The sequence below is a fragment of the Ursus maritimus genome, unplaced genomic scaffold (assembly GCF_017311325.1).
Source record: "Ursus maritimus isolate PB19 unplaced genomic scaffold, ASM1731132v1 scaffold_3, whole genome shotgun sequence".
Classification (NCBI taxonomy): domain Eukaryota; kingdom Metazoa; phylum Chordata; class Mammalia; order Carnivora; family Ursidae; genus Ursus; species Ursus maritimus.
The window spans coordinates 1,343,392-1,366,733 of NW_024425563.1; the positions used below are offsets into that span (position 1 = coordinate 1,343,392).

The 23,342-nt window shown below is 56.6% G+C and overlaps 1 protein-coding gene across 1 annotated transcript in view; it reads left to right on the forward strand.

Annotated features, from left to right (window-relative positions):
- Positions 1-23,342, forward strand: part of PTPRN2 (protein tyrosine phosphatase receptor type N2) — a 796,662-nt gene that overhangs the window by 739,410 nt on the left and 33,910 nt on the right. The window contains exons 16-18 of the mRNA XM_040644526.1: positions 4,517-4,521; positions 10,855-10,928; positions 17,509-17,586. Coding sequence (XP_040500460.1) covers positions 4,517-4,521; positions 10,855-10,928; positions 17,509-17,586 — 157 coding nt within the window. The remainder of the gene's footprint in view (positions 1-4,516; positions 4,522-10,854; positions 10,929-17,508; positions 17,587-23,342) is intronic.

Genomic DNA, 23,342 nt, shown 5'->3' on the forward strand with positions numbered 1-23,342 from the left:
TAAGACCCCATGTGGCCTGGCTGCGTCCACTCTCCAGCGCTCGCCGCCCGGTGCTGCGTACGGACTGACCTCGGGGGGTATGAGGTCTGGGACCCTGACACCCGGCCAGTGGCCCAGCCCACCCTCTTCTGGACAGGCTCCGGTTCCCTTGCCCCAGGGCGGGGAGCGTGCCTCTGCCCTGACCTGTCCACACGCCTCGCGCAGGAGGCACGTCACAAGCCGCGAGGTTGGCTGTCTTTTCTGTCACCCCAGATGCCCACGTCCCCGCCCGTCCTTACCGAAGTGCTGTGCATTCAGCTGTCAGCGGGTCCTCCTCACAATCAGGGAGAGTCTGGTTCCTGGTTTGACACGCTGCCTCCCCGCCGTCCGCCTTCTGCCATCTGCACGTTTGACAAATGTGATTTATGCGTCTTCAAGTCGTCTGTAAAAACACATCCGACGGGGCCAGTACGGGGCACTGCCCTACCTGGGGCCCCCTCACGCGGACACAGGTCTGTGAAGGGACATCCGGTGGCTGTTGGTGAGCGAAGCCTTTGCCTGCAGCCCTGCTGTGCGGCCCCGGGAACGCCGAGGTGCTCACGGAGCACTTACGTGCAGACGCGGGGGGAGATGCTGCAGACGTGAACCCAAGAGCCTCGGGTCCTGTGTTCCCCGTTCGAGTAGAAGAGCCAGAGCTTAAGAAGTGAAGCAGGTGGCCCCAGGCCGCCCTCCTGCCCCACAGAGGACTGCCCAGCAGCGAAATCCGACCAGGAGGGATGCCCGTGTGGGCCAGCCCAGGAGCCCCTGCAAAGAAGGAACATCACCAGCGTGGCATGGTTTTCCTCCACACACTTTACTGCAAACGTGTTAAAACGCTCAGGTGGAAGGGATAGCCGGGTGGTGGCCTATGTGCCCACCAGCCGGACTCAACAGCTGCTGGTCAGTACGGGGCCGGTTTCCTCGACGCGTGTGTGCTGCGCTCATGTTTTGGCTGAAGTATTTCGAGGTGAGTTTTAGGCATCGTGACAACTACGTAAATACTTGTGCCTCCCACAAATAAGGACGTCACATTCCCTACGTTACTGCAACCCTGTTGTTACAACTGAGAAAACGAGCATCTCACTCCGGTCCTTCTTCGGCATTCCCAAGCGTTCCAGGCACACCCGGACGGTGATGTGTTCACTGCGACGAAATCAAGGTTCATCACTGCATGTTGGACGTTCCGTCTCTGCAGTCTTTTGAAAACAACACCCTTTTGTTTTCTGATGTGACTCGTCCCTAATGAAACTGCTCTCCTACTGACCACATTCCCATTCTGGTTTCGCGAATGGTCCAGTTGGGAGTCTGACCATCTCAACAGGGCCGTGGGAAGCTCACCTGCTGGCTTGCAAGCCTGCTGTCCCCTCCCTGCCCCGTTCTGGTTTGGTCTGGCCAAGGCCCAGGGATTGAGAGTGGCCGTGGCAGTCTCCACATCTCCACGTGGCTGCCGTGGACGTGAGCCGTGAACGTGCTTCTGTGGCCTCACCTGGAGGGCTCATGAGAGGCTGACCTCGCTCACCCGGCTGGTGGTGAGTGGTGTCCACCCACCATCTGTCAACCCCGTCTCTTCTCTGCGCCTCCTGCTTTGGAGAGAGATGGTCCAGGCAGAGCTCTAATCGAATACATTTTCTCTCAGTCGCCGGTTACAGTGGCTTCCTCTGCCCCAGACAGAGGTCTCCTGCCTGCTGAGATCTTTAGGTTTAAACAAATGCAGCAACAAAGACTCTTCGATTATCCCCTCTCTGTTTTCCATCATCAACCCACTGAGGGTGTCAGCCTTCCTGACGCTTTTCCTGTGAGGTCTGTGCCCCCCCTTGACCCCATCCTTGGATGTATGGCCGCACGTGGCCTCCGAAATCCTGCACGCACTGCTTCTCTGGACGCCTGTCTCTCCTTCCCGTACTTGGGTTATTTGCAGCTGTGCCCTCGGGGCCCCGATGCTGAGGGTTTCCCGTCTTTCTGGGGCTGGGCCCTTCTAGAGCCTCTGGAACAAATTCTCTCATCTGCTTACATATTAACTGTCCATCCAGGGTTTTGTTTCTTGGCAACCTAACACTTAAAGATAAGTTGGCCGTGTTCCTCTCAAGGTTACCATGAATTCAGCAATGTTTTCCTTATTAGAAGTCAATGCAGGCGAGTAGCAACACTGGGGACTTTCAGGAGCTCAGGAAATTCCCACTCCTAACCCTGTGCTTCCCTCCTGCCTTCCCCTGTCCTCCGCCTCTTCCCACCTCGTCTCCTTCACTTCATTCCCATTTGCCTAGAGAGTGCTTGCACTTCTAGCAGCGAGGCCTCCAGAAGATGTCCCGTGGTCTCTGCAGGGATGCAGACCTCGTCCGCGTGGTGCCTTCTGAGCTGGGTTAGGAGAGCGTCACCCACTGGCCACGTGGTCCGTAACAGTCAGCGGGAACCTGGGAGCACAGAGCCCATTTGCTTTCCAGAGACACCTTGAGTCCCTGACGGATTACACTCTGTCACTTTGCTGAGTGTGGCAGCCCATCAACGGCCCCAAGATGCCCACGTCTCAACCCCCAGTGTCTGTGACCAGTCCCCTCGTGGGAGCAGGATTTCCGTGGCAGAAGGAACGAGGGTTTGCTGATCAGCGGACACTGACTTAAGGCGGTTCTGCAGAACTGTTGGAGTAGGGGTGTGTGGAGGAGGGAGGCCGAGGGGAGGGGCTGCGAGCCAGGAATGTGGGCGCATCTCAGTGGGAGAAGGCAAGGAGGTGCGTTCTCTCTGGACCCTCGGAACCAGCCTGTCCGCACCTTGATGAAGACTCATCTCAGACTTCCCAGCTGCAGACCCGTAATTAGCGAGTACGGGGTGTCTGCAGCCATTGGGCGTGGCACTCCTTACGGCAGCCACAGGGGACCCACCCCGTCCATGCCTCCACCCACCGTGCTCGTCTCACTCAGCCACGGCGGCCACAGCTCTCACAAGGGGACCGTGGAACCATATTTCTGTGCGGGTCTCATGATGGAGATGAAGAGATGACCACATCATCTGCACAACTGTCTGTTGGCCCAGACGATGGCCTGGTCCCACACTGATGGGCTTCTCCAGGGTCCCGGGCACCACTGATTTGGGGGATACCTTTGTGCCTGAGGAAGAGGTCATCTGCTGTGGTATTGGCTGAGCGCGGGCCCACAGGGAGCTTCTGGGCCAGTCCTTTGGGATGTGGAAGGAACCCCCTCTCCCTAGCGGGTGGCTTCCATGTCTCCTTCGTCCACCCAGACACCCGGGTCCATGGGTCTCGTGGTCCTGCCCCAATGTCCGCCTGCTTTACAGCAGCTCACCGTCCCTGGCAGTGCTGGGCCCGCCACAGCCACTGTGCTCCCACTGGTGTGGGGTGCTGGCTGCTCAGGCCCTGTCGCGGGGACGGAGGAAGCCAGAAGCTGCTCCCGCGTCTGTTCTGTGTCCCTCCGTCCCCAGGGCCACACCCCTTCTCCTGTGTAAAGGGCTTGTTCTGTGGGGTATTTGGGCATTCCTCCCCCCCCCCGTTATGTTAATCAGCACGTTTCCTGCCGAGCTTTCTTCCTTTACTTTTCCAGAAGCATCCTAGTTGGCAAGGCCTGGGGATAATGACGTCTCAGAGGGTCAGAGTTCACTCTGTGCACCTGGGTCCCCTTCAGACATCAGGACTATCCCTCAAAGACGACAGCTTGTGCCTACCGTCCACCCCCCAAACGGGCTCTAGTACCCCCGGTTGACACAGATGCAGGTGGGATTGTTTTCTAGAGGCAGCCAGTGTTCTCAACAAAACACAGCTCTGTGTCTTCTACTTTGTTTAAATGTGTGTGACTGCCCACCGCCTGGAGGCTGCGGGAGCCACACTGCCACCCGCGTCTCGTGCGTTTCCTTGTCTCAGCCACGTGTGTGTCGTGGTTCCTCGCATGAGGAGATGTGAAATCCTAGTGCGTTAGTTGCCGGTCTCTGCAGAATTACACAGACGACATGGCTGTGCTTGCGTGGCTGTGCTCTCATCACTGCTGTGCTTGTGGCACCGTTCCCCCAAGACGCCGGCCACACCGCCTCCCTCGGCTTTGCCCTCCACCTCGGATGAGGTGCCCTGCGTGTGTGCTCTGCATGCGCGGCCCCAACACCAACGTGAGAAGAGCACCCCTTCCACCCGCTGCCACCAGCCGCCCGCTGTTCCCAGCACTGCCAGCGCCCGCTCCTTCCCTGGGGCCCGAGCTCATGGACACGACCCCATGTCTGTTTGCTGAGTGCTCTCAGAGAATCCTGATTCTTTACCACTGGTAGGACCCTTCTTGATTGCCCGGGTTAGTCTCTTGGTTGAAGAGACGGGGAAACCGGGTCAGAGGAAGCAGGACGAGCCTGGTGAGGGGAAGGCCAGCCCGTCATGAGGAAGCTGGAGCGGGATGGAGACCCGACTCCAGGGGTGGGGGCCGGGGCACCGCGAGACCACAGGCTGCAGCAGAAACAACAGGAATTAATTCTCGGTCCTGGAGGCGGGATGTCGGAGGCTGTGAGGGAGCACCTGTCCAGGCTCTCTGCTTGGCATGCACACACATCATCTTCCTTCCACGTCTGCCTCTGTGTCCAAAGTCCCTCTGCCCGTAGACACCAGACGCTTCCATGTGGGGTCACATGTGAGGTCCTGGAAGTAGGGATTCCAACGTATCTTTGTCCTGCAGACAAGTGTTACACAGGTCAACGCTTGACCCACGGGGGCTGGGTGGGCGGTGCCAGGCCACAGACACCGGAAACCCCTGGAGTCGGTTCCTGCTTGTGCTGTGCTCCGTGCACAGGTGTGCCTTTTCCCCAGAGCTGCACTGTGGTGGGTGAGGCCTGCACAGAAGGAGCTGCCTCCAGCGTGGGTGTCCCGCTGTGGTCCGGGCCTCGTCATCCTCTGCACTGTCGTTCACCTGCAGAACTAGCTGGCAATCTTATTTGGGGATTTCTTTTTAAGAGATCTGCAGAGATGTGGGTGAAAATATTGAAGCCATGAGATAGGAGACCAGGCCGTCGTGGCACTCCGAGACCTCCTTCTGCTGCATCTGGGCTAGAGGCTGACATGAGCCTCTGTGCTGGGTGACGGGTAGGTGACAGAATGGGTCACATGCTCTCAGCATCTCTGGACGCAGGAGGATGCTGTCAGCCTGGGACCTCACCAGCCAGACCGCCCAAACACAGCACCATGTCCTGATCCAACAAGGCGCTGAGCGGAACCCTGTTGCTTTTTCTTCTGGGAGGTTTGATGATCTTTAGAGTTTGAGCTAAGAATTTCCAGCACGCTTACCTCAGAGCAGGGTGCCCCCCTACTTACCGAGGAAGGGAAGGCCACGGGAACTTGAGCTGGCCTTTCTAGAGAGGACTTACGCTTCAGAGCAAGTATGTTTCCTAATCTCCCTGTGGTCTTCAGCTTCCCGAATCTGCAAAGAAGCACGCTGCCTGTGTAGCTACTCAGTCTTAAAACAAATACACGGAAATTTACAGCTTTGCTCAACGCTGCCGAGTCCAAGTCAGTAAAGACATTCCCGCGTGTGATTGGCTGGGATCCTTAGACCAGCTTTAGCAGCTGGGAGCCCGATGGCCGCAGAGAGCTGAGAGATGGGCTACACTAAACCATCCACGGACCTGTGAAATCGGAGAAGAAACTGTGGCCACCGACGCCGCTGGGCTTCTCCAGGGGACGGGTCTCCATTAAAGACGCAGAGCCCCGACTCTGCAGCACAGATGCCGGTGGGTCACCAGTCGCGGTCCTCATTTCCACCAGCCACGCCACCAAAGTAAAGGAAACGGCATCCAGCCAGCACGAGAGAAAGCAGCGACCGCTGAAAGCCCCATGAGGACGCTGGCAGAGCGCTCGGGGGAAGCATTCCTTCGTGCAGGGCCAGTGTCAACCGGGGACCCCCCCACGCACCTGATCCGAAGGCATTCAGCCCCCAGGAAGTCATCTGCTCGTGCTGCAAAGATCATTGCCCCACATTTATCACTTGGCACGAATGAGATACGCAGGGTGCCTCGGGGACACTGCCCTTCGTGTTATAAGACGGTCGGGGACCGGGGACCACCACGCACCGTCCTCAAACAGTTCCTGTGGACGTGTGCTAAACGACAGCACGTGTGGGATGTGCCCACTCATGGTGCGGCCACAGCCCCCAGAAGTACCCTGGGCCATCTCCACGTGCTCTTTGTCCCGTAATAATCAAGAAGAAATTCCGGAACGTGTTTCTTCTGTTGGCATCTATGAAAATCATTTCAGTCTAAAATGGGGACACAGACCCATTCTATCTACGGCATCGTGTTCCCAGAAGAAGAGAGGTAATATGTGTGAAGCTACTCTTGGAGCAGAGAGAACGCTGGAGAAGCCTGGACAAGGAGTTGAGAAAAGGAGCGTGCCCCACACAGCGTAATTCAACAAGTTTCTTCTTGGTGGGTGTTTTTCTCCTCCCCTCCCTGATGAAACTCACTGTTGTAGATCTCATGAGAGAACACAACTCCATCTTAGGGCCAAACACAGACAGGAAGACACGGAGCATCCACTTCCTGGCTCCCGAGTGAGGTCTCGAAGACCCTAAAGAACATAGGCCCTTCTCAGCTGAAGTGTAAGCAACCCAGGGGGCTACAAATCCTTGCTCCGTGGCTGGGACTGCGTGCGAGTTCGCACTGGCCATGCTCAGCCAGGGGAGCACAGGCGAGGGAGGAGGGCTTGCTCACGAGCCCCACCCTCGCCTCACCGCCCTCTGGCTCAAGTGACCTCGAGTGAATCTGTCACCCCGCCAGGCCACACAAGGAATAAAGGCAGCCAGGCTCAACTTGAGGGCAGCTCAGTGGCTCCCATATCAGCTGTTTTAAAAAGATGAACAGGAAAAGTGAACCACAAGATTGTGGAGGTTTGCCCAACGACTCAAAATACCCGCTGGGCCGTCCCTGCAACGTCAATGCCCCTCACTGTGCTCCGACCCTTCTGGGGTGGCTCTAGATGTTTCAGATGGAGGTTCAGATGACCCTATATATTTTTTTAGGATTTTATTATTACTGATTTATTTGAGAGAGACAAAGCACACAAATGGGGAAGGGGCAGAGGGAGAGGGAGAAGCAGGCTCCCCGCTGAGTGAGGAGCCCAACGCGGGGCTCCATCCCAGGACCCTGAGATCGTGACCTGAGCCAAAGGCAGACGCGTCACCGATGGAACTGCCCAGGCGCCCCAGATGGCCCAATATTAAAAACACGACTCGTTCGCTGTGAATTTGAAACCAGTGTGCTGCTGCAAATCACGTCACGTGCTGAGAAGGAGGCCGAGTCGAAAGCGTTCGGAGCCCTAGTCCCAGACTTGACAGCAGTTTTAGGAGGGCGTCCTGCAGGAGGTGAGCACGGCCGAAACAGGGCTTCGGGGGCAGCACGACTGAGTGCAGACTGTCCTCACCGCCGGGCTTGGGCGCTCCAAACAGCTTGTCCCCTCGGCCGTCAGAGTGCAGAGCTCTGAGTGCCGAGCAAAAGTGCCAGATTGCGTTTTTATTTCATCGAGACTCCCCTATTTGTGAAGGGTTTTCTTAATTTTCTGACTAGAAAATCCAGCTGGTGCTTGGTCACTGGACTGGTTATGCACAGGGCAGTGCTGTCCTCTTGGACAAGGGTGAAGGGCGCCCAGCAGCCCCCAAGCCTGTGCCTGCCCGTCCAGGTGACGTGTGGCACCTTCACAGCGTGCCCTCAGAGGCCAGAGTCTGGGGGCTGTGGTTCTTCTTCCCTATACTCGTCCCATCCCTTCACCAGGGACCCTGCTCTTTGTGAAAGTGTCTCTGACAGTCAGGAGGGGTCCCCATTGCCGCTATCAACAGTGCCTGAAGTTGGCTGTGTTGAACATATTTCTAATGGGGCAGGGCCCCTGGGAGGCCCTCTGGAACCCTCTAGAAGCTGCCAGAAGCTCTGCTTTTTTATTCCAGAATTCTATGTAAGCTGCAACAAGCAGACCTGGTGCATCCTTCAGAAGAGGCATCTGCTTCTGGGCACACAGCACGGGGGTCTCCAGCTTGATGTGTTCATGAGGCACCCCGCTGTGGCACTGGGCTTCTCGAACTTCATTTAGGGGTAGGGTAACCGGGTCCAAGCTCATTCCACTCACTGCACAACAGGCCAGCAAGTCAAGAGGCACGGTGTTGGGATAAGGAAAGTGACTTTATCCAGAAAGCCAATAGACCAAGATGGCAGCCTGTCATCCTAAAGAACCAACTGGCCTCACACAAATGCGGCCTTCTTTTATGTGAAGAAAAGGGAATGCAAGTTGGTACAGCCACTCTGGAAAACAGCGTGGAGGTTCCTCAAGACGTTAAAAATTGAGCTACCCTATGACCCAGCCATTGCACTACTGGGTGTTTACCCCAAAGATACAGACGTAGTGAAGAGAAGGGCCATATGCACCCCAATGTTCATAGCAGCATTGTCCACAATAGCTAAATCGTGGAAGGAGCCGAGATGTCCTTCAACAGATGACTGGATTAAGAAGTTGTGGTCCATATATACAATGGAATATTACTCAGCCATCAGAAAGAACGACTTCTCAACATTTGCTGCAACATGGACGGCACTGGAGGAGATAATGCTAAGTGAAATAAGTCAAGCAGAGAAAGACAATTATCATATGGTTTCACTCATTTGTGGAATGTAAGAAACAGCACAGAGGACCATAGGGGGAGGGAGGGAAAACTGAATGGGAAGTCATCAGAGAGGGAGACAAACCATGAGAGACTCTTGACTCCGGGAAACAAACTCAGGGTTGCAGAAGGGAGGGGTGGGGGATGGGGAGGCTGGGTGATGGGCATGAAGGCTGCGGGCACGTGATGTGATGAGCACTGGGTGTTATACACAACTGATGAATCACTGAGCTCTACCTCTGAAACGAATGATGTACTATATGTTAGCTAAGTGCATTTAAATTAAAAAGAGAGAGAGAAGGGGGGGGAGCTGGCGTTCCAAAGGTGACTGATGACTGTAGACATCCAGGAGCCACAAAGGGTCTGGGAAGGACGGTGAAACTTCTCCATCCTTGGCTGCTTGATCTGTGTCGACAGGAGTCCAGCCACGATGGTCGTATAAATCTTGGACATAGCAACTTCCGTACATACTTTTGTATCTCCTTGGGGGAGCGTGGGTTTCGAGTAGGGGCGGTTTGCCTGAGTCTCAGCTGTCAGCAAAATTCCTTCAGTGACTGGCGTGCCTACGTGCAGGGCTGAGCAGAAGTTCCCAAGCTACAGGTCACAGCAGCGAGGGAGGTGGGAGTCACACGGAGTCAGGTGCCCTGAGTTTCTCCGGGTACGGGAGCGTTTGCAGCGTGTTAGGATGTCCGAGTTGACCAATTTTTCTGGTAAATTTTATTTCAATTTCCTGCCACTGCCAATTTTCACGGTCTCAAGAATGAATCTGTGCAGGAACCGTGACCACTGAGCACATGGGGTTTCTGCGTCTTTATTCACGCCGTCGGGAGCACCTCAGCAGCTGCCATGGCCAGTGCTTCCCGAGCGTCTCCACTCCCGTTGGGTGCGAGGGCATATGCGTATGTAAGCACGCCACGCAGTGTGTGCACTCTGCCTCATCTCTCCGTGTTTCTCATCTGTCTGAGCTCTACTGGACAAAAGCTAGCGTCGATATCTCAGTAAGACCGATGGGATGATGTCCAGTCCAGTAGATTCACCAAGTTTCCCAAACCCCGGAGTTGTTGTCAAAAAAAAATTAAGGAAAATCTCTTGGAGACATGAAAGAAGCACGAACCACGGCACGGTCCCCAGGCTTTCCTGCCCCCACTGCCTGAGCTGCTTTCAACGTTGGGAGCCTGGAATTGGACACTCTGCTGGGATACGGGGCTGGGGTGAAACACTCACAGCCCACCCCCCCCCCACGTCCCTGGTGTCCAAGGCGCCAGCCAGCTTGTCTGTAGTTTCTCAGAAGAAAAGAAATAGTTCTTGTGTGGCACCCAGTGGCGTCGACTGGAGCAAAGATAACAGGGTTGAGCACGCTGCCACGTTTGGTGGCTTTTAGTTCTCAGCTGCGCCTCGCAGAGGACAGGGAAGGTGGGAGGAAGGAGGGACTGTCTTGGGCATCCCTCCCCTGAGCCTGTTACTAGTCGGAACTGGCACCGCCCTGCTCCCCGCGCTCCCTCCTCCATGTCCCTCCGAGGGCACAGCCTGGAGAATTCCCAAAAACAGGCAAAGAGGGATGGCACTGTACACAGGACGGTGGTTATTCCAGAACCAGAATTAAGAATAATTCATGAATCAAACACACGAAGCGTTGACAATCCCATGGCGCTAATCCCCACGGATGCATCTGGTTGCCATGTCCATCAAATCCTGGTGCACGTTTGAGGCCTCCCCTTGCACCATCCCTCTTCCTTCTTCGGCCACATTTTCTTTTTCTCCTGTTCTCGCTTTAAAAGAAAAGCTCTGTAATCTCCAGAACTGAACCATTTCCAGACCACAAAATTGCATGTAGAGAATAGTTGCCTGATATCTGAATGTTCATGTAGATACGTATCTGCTGTATGCTGCCACGTGTGTCCGCTGGCTGAAGGGAAACCCCAAAGAAATTCCTGCAGACGAACACCTGACCCTGGTATTTGGACTCTAAGAAAAACCCGAGAATATCTCAATTCTGCCAGGTGTAACTAGGGTCATCTGCTCCCTGCTTCTCCACCCTGATGCTGAAGGAGCGTGAATGGAGGGCAGAGGGAGAAGTGATAGAAGTGGCCTCAACAGAGCCCCAAGGAGGGACAGTGGGCAGCGGGCAGCCCTCGAAGGGCATTTGGCACCTCCTGTCCCTTGTGTAGCCCCTGTGGACACAGGCCTGTGGGATCTAACTTCATGCCTTTGCTTGCAGACGATCACTCCAGGGTCCTGCTGAAATCCGAGAACAGCCATAGCAACTCGGACTACATCAACGCCAGCCCCATCGTGAGTACATCCTGGCGGGGCCCCCATCTGCCCTTGGGTCACGAGCCCGCGTGGTCTCAGCCGGGCGACTAGCCAACTAGGTAATTAGTCTCAGCCAGGAGACTGGTCTCAACCAAATGACTAGTGAGCCAGGTAATTAGTATTATTAGCCCTGTGACCAGTCTCAGCCAGGCAACTAGTCTCAGCCAGGTCGTTAGTCTTAACCAGTTGACTCATCTCAGCCAGCCGGCCCGGGCTGGGTCCTCACCGGGTGGAGCAGTCCTGATCTGCCAGCTGGAGGGTCCCAGCAAGCACGGCTGCTGGTTTACTGACTGGAACCCGTGGCTTTTAGGACACCCTGTGGTTGGTGGCGTTCCTCTTTTCTAGCCTCACTCGTTCCCTATTTATTCAGGGGAAATGGAAACAGTTAGACCCCAGCCCTCCCTTTGTTGAAGAGATGGAAGGCACCGAGGCTGATGTGTGTGCGGGCTGGTCCCCGGGGGTGTTTCCAGGGCGGACTGTCCCCCCAAGACAAGCATGTGAGCCATGCGTGGGGCTGTGCCCCTGGGGCCGGGCTTTCTGAGGACAGAAGCCCCCAGGGAGGGGGCATAACCCGCAGCACTCAGCTTCCAGAGAATCCCCCGTAGCCCACGCTGGCATGAACCCTGTCGGAGCGCGGCGGGAGGGAAGTCAGAGCAGACGCAGGGTGACGAGTTAGAGGTCAGACCAGGCAGTGCTCAGCCTGGCTTTTCAAACTGAAGTTGGAACGATCCTAAGAAGAAAGTGAAATGAGTGTCCACGGAATGGGTGTTTCAGGCAGCGCGGTTGGTGGCAGAGAGTTTGGGAGCCGGTGGGGACTTAGCGGGAGGTTGGTTGTGGCCCCCACCCCCACCCCCTGGTGAGCTGTGTGCGTCAATGTTGGTCATCAGGGAAGCATCAGCACATCTCACTAAAATCTCAGATTTGCATTCGGCGGAACAGTGCATGTAGGATTCCAGCTCGGGGAGCTCGCTGGTGATACGTGGGTAGCCAAGGGGGGCAGTGGGTCGTCTGTGGATTCGGGACACGCCCTGTGGCGTCCTAACGAGCCCTTGCGTTCCTGCGTTCCTGCGGCGGCAGGCTTCCTTGAGAACGTTCACCCTCTAGTTTCAAGCAGCAGCTGCTGGTCCCGTTTGTGTCGGGGTGCCTGGCAATTCAGGCTTATTCTTTTTTTTTTTTTTAAAGATTTTATTTATTTATTTGACAGAGATAGAGACAGCCAGCGAGAGAGGGAACACAAGCAGGGGGAGTGGGAGGAAGAAGCAGGCTCATAGCGGAGGAGCCTGATGTGGGGCTCGATCCCAGAACGCCGGGATCACGCCCTGAGCCGAAGGCAGACGCTTAACTGCTATGCCACCCAGGCGCCCCAATTCAGGCTTATTCTTAGGAGTCCGGTGTGCCGCGGGGCAGAGCCCGTCCCCTGGCCCTCGGGGCACAGCGAGAGCACAGGGTAGCACCCTCACCACGAGAAAGCGGCTGAGAGCTGGCTGCTGCTCCGTCTACACCCCCTGAGCCCAGACCTTGGCTCCGACAGGTACTGTTGAGGACTGGCTCCGTCAGCGCCAGCACAGGCAGGCCTCAAGGACTGGCCCCATCTGTGTTCTCAGGGTTCTCATCTGGAGCCGCTCGGTCTTTCTCAATAAATGCCCTGCTGGGCTCAGTAGTTTCCGTCAATTCTGACTCAGAATCAAGCCAGAGCCTCATGGGGGTGCAGACTCTCCTTCTGTGGGTAGGGCATGGTTTCTGGTGAGGGGGGAGCGGTAAGGGCCTGGACGTGGTCCCCCGTGGCGGGCCACGGTGCCGGCAGCTCAGAGCGGCCTGGCGAGCCGTGTCCTCCTGTTGGGCTCCTTGTCCCGGGATGAACCATGTCACAGGGCCGGGAAGAGACGCAGAGCAGTTATTTTCAAGCCTAAAAGGTGAGTGTTCAGAGTTGGGGCATGCCAACTCCCCCCCCCCCCCATTTTACGGGTTCCAACTTCCCACTGTCTGGTGACCTCTGGCTGAAGCTGGTGTCCGTGCAGGAGCCGCGTCCTCCTCAGAGACCGTCCGGCAGCGCTGGCGCTCCCACGGGGGCCGCGGCTGAGGGGCTCCCGAGCTGCTCCCACCCCTCCCGCCATTCTGGCCTCGTGTCCGTTACGGGAAATGCGGGACGGCACCCTCCACCCCAGACCCACTGGGCCGGGGCTCGCGTCAGGAGGCGATACCAGGAGAGAGAGGGATTTAAGGCACCTTTTGTGTTTCCCCTCATTTCACGCCACCATTCTCGTTTTCTCATTTGGGTTGTGAGGATGAACCGTGGTACCTCTTCTTTCTGAAATGACTGAAGGTACGGTGATAATGAGCTTCCTAGCAGCACTTGAACGAAAAGCTAACAATTACAGCCCAAGAAGACCCTGGCTGTGCGGAATGAAACTATGGTAATTACATCTGTCATATTTGCACGTAGGCCTCATTAAATTCCTGGAAGTCATCCGGCACTAAATAATGTGCAGTCTTTGCTTGGAGAGCAGAGGTCAGGAAAGTAAATGGGAGTTCTGCGCTCCCGCCCGGCGCGTGCGAGGGCAGCCCGTGGACTCCGCCCAGGAGTGCCGCCCGCCGTTCGGAGGACACAGACAGGGGCGTGTCGTTAACACGCCCGTGTGCTCGAAACAGCACATGCGTCTTTACCAGGGGCGGGTCTGAAATTCCCAACACTTGAAAATAAACTTACTCTTCATTCCACTGTCTACTGAGGCAGAAAAAATTGTTTAACGTTTTAATTCAGGATGCATTTAACTACCGTGAGTGGTGCACGCGGACGCCTCAGGAAAGGGTGACCGGTCAGATGTCCTGAATATCACGAGAAATTGGCCAAATACGGGAGCCAACACTCTGGTTCTCAGAAAATATTTACAAGCAAGCCTCTATGTGTGTATATTATTTTCTATAATTTACTTAAATCTCAAGTCAGAAGAAGAAAATAGGAAAATAACTTGAGCTCATACGTCAGCCTCTCTCATGTCAATTACGGAAGCTACCGTTTCTCAGTAAATTCCCATACGAAGACTGGGCGTCTAGAAAATTGACTTAAAAACTCTGGCTTGATATTCACTTGTTTTTAAGAAAACATTCTGTGAAATTTGCTCTCAATGTTAGAAAACACAGATGCAGGGGCAGACAGATAGGAACAGAGAAGGAAAACATTCATGTTTACTCTCTGCGATTTCGGAGTGAGAGGCCTGGCCCCACACCCCTCCCGGGTCATGGTCAAGACCAGGCCATCAGGCTGGACGGAGCTGGCTCTCCCCGCGGGACGCAGCCGCGGGCAGCCCACCGGCTTCTCCTCCGAGCTCTTCAAGGCTTCAGGACGTGGGTCCCTGGTCTTGACACACTGACTGCTTGAGTTTAAAAATCTGTTTTGTTTGTACTGCAGGGAAATTATTGCTGAGTTTCTAATGCAGATTAGAGTTCTGAAAACCACGCCCAGCCGTCTAATAACTGTCATGGCACAGCCCACGGCGCACGGCTTGCTTTGTTTTGTGAAGCCTGCGCAAGTAGAGAGCTGTAGGAACACACCTTCCCCGTACCCTGCCAGCCACACGGATGTGGATTCAACACAGTTTTCCTTTTTCCGGGGGTGGGGGGAAACCATAGCGAAAGGAAAGTGCTGGTGTTAGTTATACTTGGGACCCGCAGCCCGTGGCCCTCGCTGCTATGCAGTCCCTGGGAGTAAGTCCTGTTTGATTGTTGGGGTCCTTCTGTCCTACCCAGTCCACAAGGGAGAAGGCCACCTGAGGGCATGAGGTGAGCTGCATGGGCTTTGACTGATAGCCTCAGGGTTACCGCCAACACGCTCCCACGGGCACGCACAGAGAAGTCCACATGCACATGGAATCCCAGAGCTGGCAGGCACGCGCAGGTCACGCGCACAGCCTCCCCTCCACCCCCATCCCCATCTCACAGACACTGATCGAGGCCCAGACACAGGAGCTGACTCCCTCCGCCGTCCCGGAGCTTGTGTTTGCGAGCATAACGTACGTACAAGTAAGGAGCGTTCTACAAAGAACGGGAGAGTAGCGAGGGATGCGGGAGAGGCCGCGCGGATCACAGGAGGCTGCGCGGTAGAGGGAGACACACACCCACGTGCACCGTGCTGGGCTCGTGGGCCGGAGTTCCTGGTGGAAACGTGCTGTTGGTAGAAACGTACTTGATTGCCTCTGATTACACTTTTCCTGCCTTGGAAATCTTAAATCTAAAGCTTCTGTTCATTTAGTTAAATATTTGCTTTACTCTTTTTCGGTTAAAGATTGCACAAAACGCTGAGAAGGCCTTCTGTTGCCTTATATCTGCTACACATACAAAGTGCTTCTGCCCAGAATTATTTTCTGTTCAACAGAATGTGCACGGAATGAAATAATTCTAATTGTCTTTGAATTATTGTTAAACAGACGACACGCTCGCCGCTCTGTGATCATTACGCTACCCACTGCCTCCCCACTGGCAGCCGCGTGGCCGCCACTGAGGGGGCTGGGAGAGCGCGGGCCTCGTCCACACCCTGCCCTGCCTGGGCTGGAGCGGGCCACGCGGACTCCCGAGACCATCCACAGCGGGCTGCCTTGTTTACCTCCTGAAGCCCTGTTCAGGTCTTTACTTTAATCACAGATTTCTCCGTTTGAAAGCAACTAAGTGGGCGCTAGTCCGAACACACGATTTTTCAAAGTGGTGCTCTCTAAATTGCTTTGGGCAAAAAACCACATTTCAAAAGGAGGTGGGGTTTTTACTTTTTATGCAGAATTGTTTGCTGGAAAGAAATGGGGTTTTTGTAAATAGCTGTCACCCCCAACAAATGCATATTTTGAAAAATGAAAACTCCCTATTTCTGCTAAGCGTTTCTACTGAAACATTTTAATTAGGGCTTTCAGCTAGCGTAACGTAATTTTACCTGTATTGTGTGTGTTGTGGTGAATTTGAAAACAAGGTCCGGTCTTAATTGGGAATCACTAAATTGGAGGCAGAAAAAGCATTTTCCTGCCCCCCCACCCCAGCCGGCATCCCATTGTTGTTCTGCGGGAACGACTCACGTCGGCTCTTCCGCGGTGCACGTAATTATAAGGGGCGCTGTGCACCCTTTCATGCTGACAACCGTCATCTCTGCAAGGACTCACTAGATCCGTCCTCCAGAGACCGCGCCTCACGCGGGCCGTCCTTCAAGCCCGCGCAGGGCCGTGTGCCAGGGTGGCTCTGGGGTGGACAGCCGACAGCCTCGCGAGCTGCCACAGAACGACGTGTGGTTGAAATCTCCTTTTTCACTGTATTGGGAGATGTGTTCTTCACAACTGTCTTTAAACACAGAGCATTTTACATCTTTACTCAAACGCTCGTATCAGAGAGTAAATTCTAGCACCAGATGGGAGAGGACCAGGGACTAAGCACGTGTGACGGGTGAGCTGTGCTGGGCACCAACGTGAGGCTGCAGCGCGAGGCCCGTCCGTCCCTCGGGGTGGTCTCTGCGGTCCCGTTGGGGGAGCAGCAGGCAGGGAAGTCCCTGTGTCCTGGGGCCAGGGTGTGGCCGTCCAGCCGACAGCCCTCCCACTGCATTTCCACTCCATTTCCTTCTCTAGGCTTTGTTCCCTGGTGCCCTTCTCCCTTCTTTTCACTGCGTAGACATCTTTGAATTAAACGTTAGGATGAAGGCACTTCAAGCCAGACTCCCTCCGCTGAGGCCAGCAGGCTGTGCTTGGACAGCCAACCAGCCGGAAAGCCTACAAGTGCGTTCCCCTGTGTGCCCGTCTCCAGCCTCGGCTGGTGCCGTAGGACTAGAATGGGAAATGAGCTGCTGGAAGGCTGGGCCCCATCCCCGGGGAGGGCCGGCACACCACGCTCACAGACCCCGGGATGACCCAGGTGCTGGTGCCCCTTTCCGGGTGACAGAAACAAGCCCCCCTGTGAGAGGAGCTAACTTCATAGGAGGCAGGAGGCACTGGCTCACTAATTCTTCCAGGACCCGGGACCCTGTCCTCGGAGAGTCGAGCTTCACCCCTCCCAGCCCCACACCTGCAGTTCTCACAAGGGGCTTGTTGACCAGAACCCTGCGTGTGGCCTACAGTGGGTGTGCAGGCAGCTCACACTGGCCGGTGGCCAGGGTCGAGGCTCAGGGCCGGAGTGGAGGCCACACATGCCGGCCGATGGGCTGGGGGAGGCCTGTGGCCGGGGTGCAGGCCACACATGCTGGCCGGTGGCTGAGCTGTGGAGCCATGCTGGCTCCCCACCCTGTGCCCCACCACCCGTCTTTGCCCAGCCTGTTTATTGGCATCTGGTCTGTCTGGTGTACAGGCTTCAGCGCGGCTCGTGCTGCTGCCGCTACCGCGACATCAGTCATAAAGCACTCCGACTTGATCCGCCAGGCTCCAGGCACAGGGCCGCAGGGGCTCTGCCGAAATCCAAGCACTGCTGGAATCAGGAGGGTCAGCAAGGAAGACCGCCCTGCTTTCCCGCTTCTGCGACCCCGTGTGTCCCGTGGTTTCTTCCTGGCGGTTTCCTAGCTCTTCAGCTGATCTTTGTCACCGTAATCCTGTCTCTGCAGATGGATCACGACCCTAGGAGTCCCGCCTACATCGCCACCCAGGGGCCCCTGCCCGCCACCGTGGCCGACTTCTGGCAGGTGAGTCTGCTTTAGTTAAAACTTTTTCTGAGAGTAGGATCTCGATGAATTGATCGTGAGAATGCCTTGGACTCGATTCGGTAAACGGAGGTGGTGCTCATCAAATGGTACGTGACAGCAGAATTTATACGGGGCCTTCGATGTTTTTATTGTCAACCTTTTGTTTTCAAAACTCAAGTGTGAAAATTCCCTTCGAGAGACTGAATGCTTTAAAGATCCTAACTTTTTTAACTTTACAGTTTTATTTCATGAAATATAAAGAAATGACATGAATAAGTGTGTATTATATTCTGTTCAAATGTGTCCTTATCTATTGTTCTCTCCCTCCGAAAGTAAGAAATGGTGCTCAGATTATAGTTTCCCTTCCTTGTAGATCGTCTGTAATCCAGTCGAAGGGCCAGCCTAGTCTGTTTCGTCCAGCGTAGTCGTGGGCGCCCAGCCGGAGGCTCAGCCGCTGAGAACCGGTGTGAGCGCGAGCCACGAAGGGCAGGAGAGCAGGGGGCCTCCCCTCATTCCCCCGCGTCCTCCTCAGGCCTCAGCCGTGCCGCAGAGCTAAGTGGGAACGGGCTTTGCGAGGTGGCACGGTCGCACAGACTCCCCGTGCGCCAGGCACGCCACCGTCCCCAGCCCTGGCAGGGGGCTTCCGACGCGCAGAGCCCGTGGAGGGCAGAGGTGAGAAGGCAGCCAGCCCAGGAGCTCGCGGGTGGACAGAGCGCCTGCCAGGATGGCGGGTCACCACCCCCGCAGCGTGGTGATGCATAGAGACGGGGCTATTTCGGACCCCTGGTGGTGATGCCGGCGTCTCATGCAGCAGCTCTAAGTGTGAATGCCTCACCTGGCTGACGGGCTCCACGCGTCCTGTTCCTGGAGTCTCTCGGTCCGTTCCCTGACCTGGTCCGTTCCCTGACCTGCCCGTCGGCCCTCTTCGGCCTCTCCACCTGCTGGAGGGCAGGTGTCCCCGTCCCCACCATGGACGGCCTGGGCGGGTGTTTCTGGAGAAGTCTGGAAGGGGTCCGGGACCTGCAGGGAGCCAGCTAGCGCCCCCTGCCTTCTAAGCATGTTGATACACAGCTACCATAGCGTACTGGAGCCAGCACACGGAAACCAAGATGGGAGCGTGTCTGCACAGCCCCCTGCTTTGCCTAGTGGCCGTCACGCTACTGAAAAAATAAAACCAACCGAGCCTCAGAATTCCGTCATCCGAACTTGTAATGGTGGCATACAGCCATTAAAGTCACGTCAGAATGGTGTGAGGACAGGCTGGTCCCACCACCTACGAGATGCCGACTTTCTTCCGCGTCACACCCAGAGCGGCCGTGTAGCCTGAATGAGGTGCCTCCCTGCTCAGGGAGCTCAGCACCCGTGGGCTGCTTGGTCCCGGGACACCTGCTCCTATAGGACCTTAGTGCAGGGGCTCAACTGAGGCTCATGGGAGCTCACAGATCCCGGCTCTGCTCTTAGAGAGTCCATTCCGCTGACATCCCAGCGGAATCTGCTCGGGGCCGTTCTGCTCCACCTGCTTCCCTAGCTTCTGATACTCAGAAGGACAGGACAAAGAAAATTCCAAGTTGTGTGGCGGAATGAGGGATTCCAGCATCACTACCGAGCTTCCACTCAACCTTAACCCATCAACCATTTCTACCAACCATTGGGTGCTGGCCGTCACTTTCCCCGTGTGAGGCTTCTCAGAGGCACGTGGACACTTGGAAGCAGTAACTCTCACATCCACTGGCCACTTACTGTGGACCAGGTCCTGCGTTAAGGGTTGAGTGTGTGTGGACACAATCTTTGCCGTCGTAAGACGTAGAGGCTCTCACTTTGCCCAGGTCACATGGCTTGGGAGTGCGAGCGCTGCAGTACTGTCCTTGCCGCTTGTTACAGATGGGTGTAGTTGAGGGGGTGACGCCTGTTTTCAGGGTCTGCAGTCCATAGGTTGCTCTCCGGAGCATCTGGAGGTCTGACATTCATGGAACAGAGGAAGATGTCTTAAAATGAAGCAACGTGAGAAAAACGACCAAGTACAAGACCACGTGGGACACGCCCACCTGTGGTCACACTGCCCAGGACACAGTAGTGTCCCTCCAAGTGGTAGCAGGTGACCCAGGACAAGAAGGCTTTGCGGGCAACGGGCTCGCGCTCCTGGCATTACTGTACACGACAACACATCAAAGCCGTGGAGAAGTCTGTCGTAAAGACACTGGTTCAGCTCCGTCTCCTCCACATGCCCTTGAGCAAGATGCCGTGGTCTCGAGGAAGGCTGGGGCCCAACTTCTCCATGGCTGCCGTGACGTAACGAAGAAGCACAGAAATGCTGGAGGCTAGCGGCCTGAGACCCAGGTGTGCGCAGGACTGCTTCCTCCAGGAGGCCCCACAGGAGAACCTGCTCGTGCCTCTGTCTCCAGCTTCTGGTCGTGGCCAGCACTGCTGGGGGTCCCCTGGCTCGTGGACGCATCACTCCCGCTTCTGCCTCCATCCACGCGGTGACCTCCCCGTGGGGTATCTGTGTTCCCTTCCTCATTGAAGGTCGCTGGTCATTAGACTTAGGGTCCATTCTGGCCAGCGCAGCCTCCTGTTGAGCATGCCTGCAGAGGCCCTATTTCCAAAGAAGGTCACGTCCACGGGTTCCAGGGTGTGACCTTTGGGGGACACTATTCTGCCCATTACAGTGGCTAAGAAAAGAGCACTGACTGAGACTGAATACTTTGCTGCTTAGACAGACAGGTGGCCACTGCAGGAATCCGGAGAGAGGCCACTAGGACAGAGAGACAGCCAGCGAGAGAGGAAACACAAGCAGGGGGAGTGGGAGAGGAAGAAGCAGGCTCCCAGCAGAGGAGCCTGATGTGGGGCTCGATCCCAGAACGCTGGGATCGCCCTGAGCCGAAGGCAGACGCTTAACGACTGAGCCACCCAGGCGCCCCAAGGTCCCTGGTACTTCTAAATTAACTTTCCGGAATCAGCTAACGCCTGGTCCCGCAGCCTGTGACAGCCCACAGGCGCCAAAAAGCTCTGACGGTCGATGGGCCGCGTGGGGAGGGGATGTCGGGACAGGAGGGCAGAGGAGGAGGAGATGAAGGTCAGCCGTCCACCGGTCTGACCCCTGAGGCTGGAGTACACACTCCCATCTGTGTCACGGGGCCTGCACAGCTCCTTTGAGAGAAAGACACGCACGCACGTGTGGGAACAGGGCGCTGGAGTCCAAGTGAACGCTAGGAAAGCAGCGGGAAGGGAGGGCGATCCCACTGAGCACTTACTGTATGCTAGACCGCGGGCAGGCGCTTTGGGGGGCGACCTCAGTCAACGGCACTAATGACCAAGGATGAAGCTGAGCCCCTGGGGTCTGAGGGGAGTCAGATCCAGGGAGACAGGAAGCGGAGGGTGGGGCCAGGGCGGGGTGGAGTTCGGGTCTAACAGGAACAGTTTCAGTTTGGGAAGACGGAACGTTCTGGAGATAGATGGTGCGATGGTCGCACAGGAACGTGAGCGTACTTAATCTACTTAACCCTGCACTTCAGAAGGGCTCAGAAGGGCCATCTTACGTGTATTGTCTACAACGAAAGATCAGGACCCCGTTGTACCAGCAGGCTGAGGCCACGGGGCCGGGGCCCCAAATACTCCCCCAAATCCACACGGCCAGCTGGCGGCACGGCACGTTTTAAACCCAGAGCCGTAGGACCTGACGCTTTTTACCACCACGCGCCGTAAGAAGGAAGAAGGCACCGTGATGGGGAGGCGTTGCTCCCGCGCGTGGCCGTTGGCAGGAGCGCAAGGCAAGCAGCCCCCTGTGGCGGCCGTGGGCGTTCGCAGAGTAACACGGTTCCTGACGAAGTGACCGTGTTGTGCTCGGTCTCGAGCCCCGAGCATGTCAGAACCGCGGTCTTCAAGCGTGTGCGTCCATACCCCAGCGTCCGCGGGGTGCCTGCCGGACAGTGAGGTCTGCACACCCGACAGGGCTCATGGGGCCCGAGGGGCTGAGCCCAGCGCCGTCTGGAAAGGAGTGTCAGGACCGCTTCACGGAAAAGAGACATCTCTGCAGATGGGGATGGCCGGCCTACCTGGGGCAGCAGGAGGAAGGGGCCGTCCCGCGGCTTTTGGCCAGTCGTTGCCACTCTTGCCACGGGTCCCTGCTCTTCCCAGCTGACCCGTACATGCCCTGTCACTCCCCGCCCGGTCCCAAGGGAACCCTGGTCTGAGAAGGCACGTGACTGTCCTCCCTCCTCTCGTATTTTTAGAGGAAGCTGGCAGAACTGTGTGCTTTCCGTGGTTCATATGTCACCACCAGAAATTCAGGCAACCCGGTTCCCCAAGCTCGGGTGTGTGAGGACTGCTGACAGATGTGAGCTGCGTCTGGGGTACGCGACGTCGCTAGAAGCCGCTCACAGCAGCCCCTCGGCCCCAGGAACTGGGACTTCTCCGCAGGACGCGGACTGGTCGTTGGCCCCATTCACCACGGGGTGGCTCAGCCAGGAGGACACTGTCCCGTCCCGCTTGACAGATGAGCCCTTTCAGACGGAACCAGAGGCCAGCGAGTGGGGACGGGGCGCCGTGTCCGCGGCCCAGGGCGGAGGGCCCACCCCAGTCCGCGGGGGTCCCGCTGGTGCCCAGCGAGCGCTAATGTGGACACCGGATGCCATTGTGAACGTTTTACCAAGAAAGAAGCCCTCCCGTCGAGTTCTGTCTTCCACTTTCTGAAGATGCTGTTACGAAGGGTTCACCGGGGAAGCACACTCTCTCTCCCAAAGCGATGGGCTGGGTTTAAATAGAGCGTTTTTATCGATCACAGTTGTTAGGGTGGTGAAGACAGACCCCGGAGCCACCTCCTGCCGGAGAGCCACAGGGGGCAAATGCCCTCCCTCCCAAGCACTCCCCACGTGCGGGTGGGGGCGAGGGGGCAGGACGGGGCCTAGGAGGAAGAGTCTGACGAAGCCTGAGCCAGCAGCGCTCAAACGGCAGTCCCCGGGGCCCGACGTGGCTGAGGACCGAGTCCACTGCGCGTCTGCTCTCACAGCCTGGCCTGTGGAGATGGCAGGGAGTGTGGCGGCCCCCGCCCCCACGGTCTGCTCCACCCACAGATGCCCGCCTCAGAGGCAGGCCGTCAAAGCCGCAGGAGCCAAGCCAGCATCCAGAGAGGCCCCAGCCTGGCCTGGTCACGTACAGCCACCCCAGGGCCGGCCCGCGCCTCCCCCAGCTCCAGGGCCCCCGGGGCCACATCGTCCCTCTCCCTCAGGAGACCGCATCACATCAGGGCTCAAGCTGGAAATCTGACTTCCAGCCGTCCTGAGAGGCGGACTCCCGGGGCCCTAGCACGTCCCTGAGGCCCCGTTACCTGTGACGCCCGTGACAATCACGCTTGGTCTGCACCCCCGGATGTGCTCTGGGCCGCGCGTGACGCTATCTTCCGTTTCTGCGGCATCGAGGGACATGGAAGGGGGAAATATACTCCGGATCCCTGTTAGCTCCCCAACTGGTCGGTTTTAAAGCACGTTGTTGGATCAAAGGAAATATAAGAATTGAGGAGAGTTAATTTCTTAGGAAAAACTTCATTCATTATTTCTGTTCGCAAGTACTTCAGCCACATGCCCTGGATTTTCCAGGACACTTTGCTTCAGATATTTCGTCTCCTTGAACTCCCTATACACGAGCTCGTAAACATTAAAAGAGAGAAGAACACTCGTCACGCCACCTCACCTAAGTCTGCAGGGGTGTCCGTGACTCTGCTCGGGGAGCGCCGCTACAGAGAGCACACACGTCCGCTTGGC